The sequence below is a fragment of the Onychostruthus taczanowskii genome, unplaced genomic scaffold (genome assembly GCF_017590055.1).
Source record: "Onychostruthus taczanowskii isolate IOZ18803 unplaced genomic scaffold, ASM1759005v1 scaffold1, whole genome shotgun sequence".
In the NCBI taxonomy this organism is placed as follows: domain Eukaryota; kingdom Metazoa; phylum Chordata; class Aves; order Passeriformes; family Passeridae; genus Onychostruthus; species Onychostruthus taczanowskii.
The window spans coordinates 28,884,993-28,896,280 of record NW_024496525.1 but is presented as its reverse complement, the minus strand read 5'-3'; the positions used below and the strand labels follow the sequence as shown (position 1 = coordinate 28,896,280).

At 47.7% G+C, this 11,288-nt stretch overlaps 1 protein-coding gene across 1 annotated transcript; it reads right to left on the bottom strand.

The window, feature by feature from the left end:
* Nucleotides 1–524: 524 nt before the first annotated feature.
* On the bottom strand, nt 525–8,809 carry LOC121343210 (extracellular tyrosine-protein kinase PKDCC-like; the record flags this gene model as incomplete). Its single annotated transcript, XM_041418225.1, has 7 exons — nt 525–1,390; nt 2,752–2,928; nt 4,329–4,433; nt 4,538–4,617; nt 5,725–5,996; nt 8,153–8,275; nt 8,447–8,809. Coding segments are annotated over 7 exons (1,224 nt in total), but the record flags the coding sequence as incomplete, so codon positions are not given.
* Nucleotides 8,810–11,288: the final 2,479 nt, after the last annotated feature.

The following is an 11,288-nucleotide window of genomic DNA, read 5'->3' as shown; positions in this document are numbered from 1 at the left end:
CTGCTGTGGGACAAGCAGAAAACAATGTGGCATCAGGCAGAGGCTGCAGAGTGGCTCCCCTGCACAAAGCCAGGGACCTTCCCTAGGAGACATGAGGTCAGTGGTGATTTAGGTTTCCCAACAGTGCTACAGAAGAGGTCCTGGATAGTCACTGCTTCCAGGGACTCCCAGCAGTGACACATTACACTGCCATCTCTTACAGTCTGAAATTATACTAACCCCAGCTATTTTTCAGAGGCCACATCTACAATTTTAGCAAAGGGCAGTTGCAGGAGGCTCTTGGGACCACACAGTCTCCTCTACACTCAGAAGCCTTCAAGTAGAGCCACAGTGTCCTTCAGGACCTAAGTGTCTGAGGGGGCTCAGGAACATTCGTACAGACACTGCTTGGAGCACTTACAGGCTGGCCTCAGAAGTGGGTAACAATGTCAGGTGAGCTGAAGTTAGGAAACACTGGCATTTCTTCATCTGGTTACAGTAAAGACTTAGGCAATTAAAGGGAAAAAAAAATTCTCACAGCATGCTTAGAATAAACAATCATTCTTTATCATACAAAGTCAGACCTTACATATAAATAATTTTAATGTCTCGCTCTTTCATGGAAAGTAACAGAGAAAAACCTTCAAGGTTGATACATGGGAGCTGGTATTAGAAATCACATAGGATCAACCCCAAATCCTGCATCCAAACACACAGGTATTTGGATCCAGTGTTGACCTATACACCACTTCCCTCCCCTGCACTGGAAGGAACTGAATCAGGACCCTCCTTGGAGGACCACCCCCATCATCAACCTCCGGTTATGGATCCCAACCCTTCAACCTTGGCCTCATCACTGAAATCCAGCCCTTTACGTTTGCAGTAGTAAGAAAACCCAGTTTGTAGCTGCAGAAAGAGCCATTGCCTTCTCCAAAGTGCATTATCTGTAGATTTTTTGAGGTGACTGAAACAACTAAGCCTACCCCAGCTGGATCCCTTGAAGCTATTTCTATTTCTTGGCTGACAAGCTGGCCAAAGCAGCAAAGCTAAGTATTGCACAGTCTAGCAACATTTGACTAAAACTGAGACCATTTATGTGGAACAGCAGCGTGGGAAGAGAAAAGAAGCTAGTGGAGCAGCAATGAGAAATTTGAGCTTTGATCAAGGAGACAGCAGCATTTGACTCTATCTGAGCTGGCAGGGACATCCCATCCCAAAGCAAATAAAATATGTCATTCTTTCCAGCAGATGAAATTCTCCCCAGCAGTTTGTTCCTCCCAGGATCATTTTATGTGATCTCATTGTCTTTAAAGTCCTTCCCCTGAGGAAGCCGAACGTTTAATATAGACTACGGCGTTAGTATCCGGTATTAAATCAGTCCAGCTACTCTGAAATGAGGCGAGTGGGCGCCCTGGAAAGGAAATAAAAATGCAAGTTTAACAGAGGAGAGAGGTTCACCATGACCCATGCTATTTATTGCAAAAGGCACAGGAACACACTGATTGCCCAATGGAGGGTCACTCTGCCCTGCCATAGATGTGTTCTACCCTCCCAGTAAATTCTAGATGCTCAGAGTGTGCACAAGGAATGCATCATCCAACCCCAGAGGCTTTTAGATCTTGCTTTGCTTTACCAAGCAGCCCTAGGAGAGACCAGCACATTCCCACAGCTCTCATTAATCCAGCTGGCAAACTTAGGCACTTGGCATTTCAGCCACACAGTTCTGGCATCTTTGGCTGCAAAGATGAGCCATGAAACTGCAAGGAAGAAAAAAGTCAGGAAGGGAAATTCTAAAGACCTCAGGCATGGTGCAGGACGTCAGGGATCAGCACCCAGCAAGGCACTGCAGAAAGGGTCCCTGTCCCACGTGCTTCTCCTGCATTCTCACCGTGGTTTCAAGCAGGATTCCTTCCAGGCAGGCACTACACACAGCACTAAGAGCTGCCCTGTGAGGAAGCCAGGTGTGCTGTGTTAGGCACAACTCACACGATCCATTGCTGGTGTGAAACTTGGTGGCTCAAAGAGATTTATGTTGCATGCGTGTGTAAATGCTCTTATGTAACTAGTTTGCCACAAGCCAATTGCACACAAGCCCTCAGAAAAGCTGCATTTTTGGTAGTTTAGAGGGTTTTTTAAATGTCATGTGAATGGACAAAACATGATTCTTCAGCACCACTGTGAGTGAAAACACTCATTTACCTCATTTAGTGTTTTACTTCAAGAAACAATTTAGCCCACGCTTGAAGTGTCAGCTAAATGAGATAATTTAAAATAATTCTGAAAACATGCTAACTGTAAGAGGCTATAATCAGAGCTAATTACAGGGACATTCTGGAAATCCCTTGGCTTGGGGCTTTAGTTTTGATAAAGGGATAACAGCTATGATTCTTTTAATTATAACAATAGTAACCACCTTATTTTACACCGCTTCTTTCATCTCTAAAATCCCCACAGCTCTGCAAACTATACATACCACAGGGATTGTTTAGCCTAACACCAAAGTGAAGCCATCTCTGCAAGAAATGAGTAAGCGTTTAACAATACCTGGCAGTCCTGAGCAAAATTTGTAGAGGAAAAAAGGTGCAGAGGGAGAACATAATTGCTCTTGTGTCTCCTTACCAACACTCAGGGGATTTCTGGATGCCCACAGTGGCAGCCATCTGAGCTTGAGGATAAGGAAGGCAGCTTTTATATGTGCCTGTAGACTCAAGGCACTGTGGAGGAAGGCAGCAGCACCACGTGGCAGCATGCTGTCACACTGCCCAAGCTCACCTGTCCACGTCCTGTGCTGGGTGACAATAAAGCTTTGACACTGCAGCTGGGAGTTACAAATGGCAGCGGCCTCCTCGGCGCTGTGGATGGACAGCAGGCAGCCCAGGTGGCTGTAGGAGGGCCAGCACTTGTAGTCTTCTCCTTCCACCGTTCGGAAACCCTTCAGGGAGATGTAGTCTGGGGACAGAAAGAGGGTGCCTAGGGAAACACTCCGGGTGCACTTTCAGAGACTACACACTCAGTCAAACTCTCAGGACTGCAACACTGACAGACTGAACTGACCTGCCAAGGTGGAGTGAGGTGGAGCTGCAAAGCTAAAAGAAACCCAAATCTTGTCCTTTGGTCCTGCAGTGGAGCACAGGACAGCAATTCCCCCAGAGATGCAGGAGAGGGGTCAGAGGTCGCAAGGGCAAAGGGAGAGGGGTGCCACCGCAGGGGTGGGTAAGAGGAGGAGGCTGCTGTGCAAAACCACAGGCCCTCCATGTTTTCCCTGGAGAAACCAGCCTCAAAATAGCCTCTCCTACACCCCAGCCTCACAGATCCAGCACCAAGTACATGGGGCACAGACCGACCCACCCATCATGGTGCCACCCACAGAAACAGGAGATTGAGGAACCCCACTGGGGGAAAGGGAGGCCAGATCCTCCTCCTGACAAGGAGACCTGACAAAAGACCTGACAAGTCTGAGCAGGTGTTTTGTTCACTGACTGCTGAGAGTCTCTCCCCACCTTCCCACACCTCTAGGATGGTGATCATTTTGGCACAGAAGCCAATAGACAGGTGTTGTTGGAAAATACCAGTAATTCCTGTTACAGCTGCTGGTCCTTCCATGCAAATGACCAGATATCTTTGTTCGTAACAGTGCAAATTATAGTTCTTTCACATGTAAAGAGATTTCCTTCTGCAAGCCACCATCACCCACCACCTCATGTGAATGCTCAGGAAAATGCAAGCCACAGTAACCACTGGATTTTTGAAACTTCCTTTTGATCAGCCTCATCTCTACCACTGAATGGGTCCTTTTCAGAGGAATGCACTTCATAAAGGCACATTTATCCATCCAATAGAAAGATCTTCAGAGAAAAGGAACTTAGAGGGCACCAAGGCTCCAGGTACCCTGCCACACACATCTTGGCACTGCCACCTCCTCACTCTATGTTTGCACAATAACCTGTGCTCAGCAGACAGAAGCCACACAGTCAAATGGGAAGTCTGAATATCAACTGACCTGTTGGCTCAAAGGATAATGATATCCCAAGACAGAAGCCACTCAGTTTGCTATCCCAAATACATTCCCTTGAAACACTGATGTTCACTATGAGAAGAGTATTTAGAAACAGTGCAAACAATGTCCATGCAGATTGTCTGCACTGCTTTTACTCTGAAAAGCAGTACAACCATGCATAGCTCCCATGGAAAAAAAAAAAAATAAACACAAAAGCCTGCTCAAAAAATGACACTTTTGGTGCTTTTCCTACTGACTATAAACTGCCTAAACCTAGGGGAGATCAGAATTTGACCAGTTACCAAGTGCTTCACTCCCTCAGTAGATACTTAGAGCATTCAAATTCAACTACCTTTTAAAAGAAGAGGTCTTTTCTGAAGATAGAGCCCAGACTTGTACAGATGTAAAACCTTATCAAAAGCTCTCAAGGTTTCATTTATTCCATATCGTAAATCACCTACATTTAAGGAAAAAAATAACAAAGATAAGCAATTCCATGAAATACCATTTAGAGACTTCTAATAAAGAAGTTTATGAATATGGTTTATGAACAGCTAATACCTGTTGCATTCAGAATATCGCTCAAAAGGGGCCGCAAAGCTGCTGGTGCAGAGTGTGGCAAAAGATAGGTGAAAAAATACCTGCAAAAAATCCCACAGGCTGGTTAGAATACAGTGCCTTCATTTCCCTGGTGATTAAGTTGTCTACATTTTCCCGTGACTTGATTATCCATATGCAACTAGTAAGTCTGCTTTGGTTACAAAGTTATGTTTGAGCACATCCTGGTGCCTCAGATGGTTCCTGTGAGTTGGGCTGAAAGCCTGGTCCTTGCTGTGTGAAATCTACCTTGCAAAGCCTCATGCAATAAAGCTTCCCCTCCTTCCCCTGGGCCATTTTTGTATACTAAGCAATGTATTTCCCACCAAAAAAAAAAAAAAAAAAAAAACCAAAAAAAAAAACCTGTATAAAAGAAGACTCATACAAGATCTTTCTCTTGCCCTGAAAAGGTTTGACCTTCTCATTGCCCCTGAAAAGTCAGGATGACTCATTTCCTGACCTTTCCACAAAATTCCTGTCCTAGGGAACAAGTGCACAAGAGACAAGGGCAACTGCAAGGCTGCAATGATCTATGCAGGGATTTACTTTAGCACTGAATCCTGGAAATCCAGGCTCCCTTGCTAAGTCCTTCTGTGTAAATATCCATCTGCCAAGGTTTTCCTCCAGGACATGACATGCCAAGCATCAGTGGTGAGCAGAAGTCCCTGCATTTCCACTGATGGCCCACGTGCAGTGTGCGGCAGCCTCAGCCCCCTGCCTGTTACCTGCCCCACTGCTCTCCCACAGAGAGATTCAGAGATGAAGGGAAGCACTGGCCAGCCTGTTCCCAAACCCTGGTGGGGTTTGGCAGGCAGCCTGCACTGCCACTGCTTTCAGCAAGCACAGCCCATGGATGTCAAGCACCAGGGCTTGTTTGGTAAACAGCAAATGTACAGGTGCAAGCTCTGGGGCAAGCTTTTAGAGGGTGCCGGGGAAAGGGAGCAGCAGAAGAAAGATGCCTTCATTCCCACCAGACAACAACTACACTATTTTCCTGCCTTATAAGGAAAATCACTTGCTTCAAAGTGATCCTTAACTACCCTTTGACAGAGGTGAGGGGAATCACCACATGGAAGAACAAGGTGCTAGAGGCTGCATGGCAGGGCGTGAGCTCAACCATCCCAAATCTTCCCCCCTGCAGCTGGACATACCGATATGCATTGAACAGATTCTTCTTTTCATTTATTCCTTCACATTTCCCAACCACAGAGCATTTGAGAGGGAAACTTTTGGTAGGGAAGTCGAGTGTGCAGTCATTATCTTCCTTGCAAGACAGCTCCTCGGTGCTGGCATCATCCATGTCTGTCACTTTTAGGTTTCCATCCACCATAACAAACTGCCTTGGCTGGAAATCCAAGAGGGCTACTGAACCCAGGGGGGAATGTGCCAAGTAAAACAGCAGTTTCACAAGACTCAGGCAAATCTGAGAAAGAGAAGATGAATATGCATGTTAAAAAAACAGATGAAAAACAGCTATTAAATTGGAAGTAGAACAAAGGGGAGGGCATTCAATTAAATTAAAAGAGAAAAAAGGCATACAGAACTTAAAAGGTAATTATATGTATGCTACAAAATTTATTATCAACATTGCCACAGGATTTGACTGGTAAGTAGTTTAGCAACATTTTTTAAAAATGTGTGTACACAAAAAGAGACATTTGCAGTTTGAAGAGCTAGAGGAGAAAGCTGTGAGGAAAACAATAGCAGTCTTCATGTTTCAGGAGCTATACTGATTTGCTAGTTGAAATCAGAAGGGTTTTTCCCAGTCTGGCATAAAATAGATTCCACTCCCTTCCCCCATGCTGCTCAGTACAGACTGAGGCTCCATGGTCATTAATACCAGATTCATGCCTTGCTGCATCCCTCAGCAGTATGAATTTGGGCACACAATCATGCTTCTGAAGAATTAGTCAAAGCTTGCAATGTATTTATTGCCAGCCTTTTTGCTTTTATGACAACTTTCTGGCAGCAGGGAAAGGCCGGACAATACCTGACCCAGCAGAAAGCTTGGCAAATAATTTTTATACAAACTAGAGCTAGAGGAATGCATTTATACTGCACCAGCACTTTGCTCAAGCAGCTTTTTGCAGCAGTTTTCATTCAGTATCAGGAGCCCTGGCATGAGACAAAATGCATCCTCAGCTAGGTGTGCCAGGCAACCCCACGTCACCCCTCGCCACTGCTGATAGTGATCTGTGCAGGCACGAGGGTTTTTTCCCTTGGAGCAGCTCACACCATCCCTGGTATCTGATGTGGCTCATAACAAGGGAATCCCATATGTTTAGACACCCTAATTAGGAAACAGGACTAGACAGTGCCAGGGAAAATTCTGAGTTAGTGTCTTCTGCCGTCAAGAGGTTGTTAAAATCTCTAACGCCACCATACCAAACTTTACCGCCAGCTAATCCAGCATCATGGGTTTCCTACAGGAGACTTTGGCACGCTTAAGAAGATGAGGTGCTAGGAAAGCTATGTAGAAACCAGTACAGAACTGAAGAAAGTAAAACTCCCCAAGCCAAGAGAAATGACTGTGGAAGCTCTGATGCTATTTTAACTTGTTTAGTGAAGCAATCATAAGAACCCCAGCTTTGCATCCCACAGCTGAGTGGGCGGTTGCCACACTCCCCCTCTGGCTCACATGGCAAAGCTCCCCTTCAACATTCAGGACCACATGCAGACAGAAATTTTATTTTAGGACTTTCGTTGTTCTTTTCTTTAGCCCAAAGCATTTCTCGCTGACATTAAGACACCCTTGATTTTTTACATGATGGGGTTTTTTTTGCCTCCTGGCACCCAAACAAGTAGTACTGAACCCCAAACTGAGCCCTTGAGGCAAACTGTAAAACAAGCTATAACCAAAATAAGTGCCATGTCACAAATCATTTATATTCCTGGGGAGCACATGGGTCCCTGTGCAGGATGCCCAGGAGATGAGGCAGATCTCCCTAGAAGGGCTGCAATCCTAGCACCTACAGCAGGAGGAAAGCAATTTAGGAGCGATTTTACTACAATAATTCCTAAAGGGCCAAAATCAGAAACATCCCATAAACACATGGTGAGGGTCAGCTCGCTCAGCTTGTTGCCTAGAACAGGTAACACACAGCAAACCACAGACTCGGGGCATGGTGATGTGGCTTTCCCTTGTCAGACTCGGGTTTGCCGAGGGGCATCCTGACCAAAGCCCTTCTGCATATATATATATATATATGTGTGTGTGTGTGTGTGTGTGTGTGTGTGTGTGTGTATAGGCAATATAGAGGCAAAATGAATGTTATCGTGTAATCAAAGGTTCTAACCACTGCCCCAGCACCGAGTACAATTTTGTGTCTATCTCCTCCCAGATGAAGTTCTTTTAACACCGCTCTAAGGAGAAAGAAACTAACCGTGAGACACCAAGCCAGGGCTGTGTTAATGTGATTTTAAAGGAATGAAAATGAAACGATTTACAGACAATTTGCGGCATCAGAGTGTCAGCAGGAGAATCCCGTTTGTCCCAGCGGTCACCACCGGATCTTCGCCGGTTTGCCCAGTTTGTGGTCTAAAAGCTACTTTAAAAACTCCTTTGCTTTGTTTTCTTACTTTAAATCTTTCCTCCCAGGGGGTCTGCAGGAGCTGAATCATCTCCAGCGGGGATCCCAGCTCCAGCATGGCTGTGACCCGCAGCTCAGCATCTCCGCTGTTGTCATAGCACTGGCCGTGCAGCTGCGGGAGAGCAGAAGCCACGGTCGGGGCGATGTCGCTGCCAATGCCAGCAAATCTCGGCCGCCCGAGGACAGCGTGGGCACCACGGGCGGACCGGCGCAGCCCCGGCAACAATTCCCCCGCCGTGCCGTGCCGAGGCAGCGCCTCCCGCAGCCCCCCGCCCCGCCGTACCTTGACGATGCCGGGGTGCTGCAGGCGCTGCAGCAGCGTCACCTCCTTGAGCAGCTTGTAGGCGGCCAGGCGGCGGCAGCCGGCCGGCGCCCCGTAGCGCTGCACGCACCGCCGCACCTCCCGGCCCGCGCCGTGCACCGACTTGAGGGCCACGGCGCCTCCGCCCGCCAGCGCCGCCCGCGCCACCACCTTGGTGAAGCCCCAGCCCAGCACGCTGACGGCCGTCGCCCGGCTCAGGTCGTCGCAGCCCAGCCCTGCCGTGGCCGCCGCCTCCCCGCCGCCCGCCACCGCCTCCAGCCGTCGCAGGTCGCGCCGCCTCTGCCGCAGCTCCTCCCGCAAGCCCGGCGGCAGCAGCAGCGGCGGCGGCGAGAAGCCCCCGGCCCGGCCCGGCCTCGCGGGCGCACGGGGCAGCGGCGGCTCGGACCGCCCAGGCAGGGGAGGCGGCGGCGGCGGAGCCTTAGCGGTTCTGGAGGAGGTGGCCGGGGGTGGGAAGCGGAGCTGCCGGGTGCGAGCGGCGCATCCCCGCAGACACCCGGCCACGCTCCCACGACGGCTGTTTATAGCAGAACAAGCGGGTTTCACGGGCGTGAATTTCGTCAGCCCTGCTAGACGGTACCGCAGATTACAGCCGAGGGACGTACGACGGGTAAAAATCAGTGAGAACTGGGACATCACGTTTCCCTGCCGCTTAAAACTCTCAGGTTCGGTTTCTAAGAAGAACAAACACTGGCAGTTTCTCTTATTAGAAGGATAACCCTATTAGGTTGAATCACTAATACACTGCCCAAGCACGGAATTGGAATTTTTTCCAGGGTGGAAAAAAAAATCAAACCAAACCTGTCCTCCATCAAAGCCAGCCAATGCAGGCAGAAAACACACATTTATCATTTGTTTGTGAGGCGATGAGATCGATTGGCGTGGTGACACAGCTCAGGTGACACACGTGTACCTGCGCGGGACAGGAAAGAGTTTCCGACGTGGGTGCGAGAAGCAGGACAGGTCCCTGGCGCGGCTCTATCACTGCTTTTAGACTTTTAGACACGTGTCTGCACCGGGCTGTGCTGCGCAGAAAGTCAGCCAGGTTAGCGTAGGGCAGAGGCAGATGCAGTTTGTCTGCTTTTAATTTAGGCAATATGCAGTTAACTCTCCTCACTGAGCAGCCTGAAACACCAGCCAAGTGGGTGGATTCACTTCTTTATGTATGTTTATGCTACAGGATTAGAAATTAAAATAATTTAGTATAGTCTGCCCCTCCACCTGGTCTGCTTCATTTTCTGCCCTAATGTTTTCAGTGGCGTAGTTAGCCACTGGACCCTCCCCAGAGAGGGAGCAGGGGATGCATGGCACAGCTGGGGTTGGAGGGTGCTGCTGTCCTGTTGCTAGTGACACAGCCCTGCTGAGAGCCTGCAGCTTCTGGCAGGTCACCCACTGGCACGGTGGGTGAGATTGCACAGAGTGTGCCCTGGCTGTGATCAAGCAGTCTAGCAAGAGACCTCTCAGTCCTGCAGTGCTGCACTGCACATCTGCTCCTTTTTCCCCCGCTCCATGCACAGCAGTGCCAGTGCCTCTCTCCTGACTCTCTCATAACACTGCACACTGCTCGGGTCACAGCCACAAGTCACCCCTGCAAAGGAACATTTGTGAAACATTCCTAAGAAATTCAACTTCAATGTCGTGGCCAGGGGATGGAGATTTTCAGAGTTTACAGCAAGTCAGCTGTCATGATGGGTGATTCCAAGACTCTTTTAATAAAAATAATGTGTATAAATTATCACTTTTAAATAGCTTTCTTCCTAAAAGCCTGTAGAAAGTTTCCCTTTCACTTCTTGTTGGTTCAATACCACGAGAGCAGCCAATGAGACAGAGTAAAGTACCTCAGGAGAGAACAGCTGTTCAGGAAGAGAACAGGAGAAATGAACTCTGAACTCAGGTCATTTCCAGATGGCAGAGTTTGAGGAGGGAAGGCAAAATAAGCATTCTGCCTACATGTAAAATAATCAAGTGGAAAATCTCAGGCCTCCTGTGCTTACCCATGCACTGACAGGTTAGAAGCTGATCCCAGAACATCTCTTTCAGTAGCTGAATTTCCTTTGTTGCTTTTTAACCTTAATAGCTCTTTAATTACTGCTCTTATTTTCAAATCAAGTATACATCTGTGTCAGATTAATGAATATTCATTGTCACTGGAGAGGAATTAAATCCATTTTTTTACCTGTGTTTCCAAGGGAATAGATGCCAGCTGTGTGTACTATTATCTAATTTCAACCTGTCCTCAGCACTGTAATAGTATCAAGACCTATTAGAGAAGACTCACAGATACATAAAAAATAACAACAAATGATTATTTACTTGCTTTGCAGTAGCACTTAAGGATTCCTGCCAAGGCCATGGCTCTGCTGTGCAAGGCTTTTTGCAGACTATGGCACAAGAGGTGGCACCTGAAATGGGAAACACAGCAAAGTGCTGCAGCAGGGATGCAGCACCCGAGTAAGTGGTCATTTGAGTGTCTTTTAGTTCCTTGGAGGATTCTGCCTGTGTTTATTGCTTTTGAGAGCCTGTGAGCAGTGTGTGGAGCAGATGGGTTTGTGTTACAGATATCTGCTTTGTGATTGTATGGTCTCAGAAGCAGAGGCTGCTGAAATCCCGGGAAGGCCTCCTGTTGCAGGAGGACATCATACAACTCCTCCAAGTGCAAATCCACGTATGGTTAACCTGTGTGCTCCCCTAGGCCCACCAGTATCTTACACTTTCTTATCTACATTCATTCCTTTGTAGGCTATAGATGGGGCAGAAGGCTGTCCACTGTTCAGAAAATATCAGACTGTGCTATAATTTCAATAAG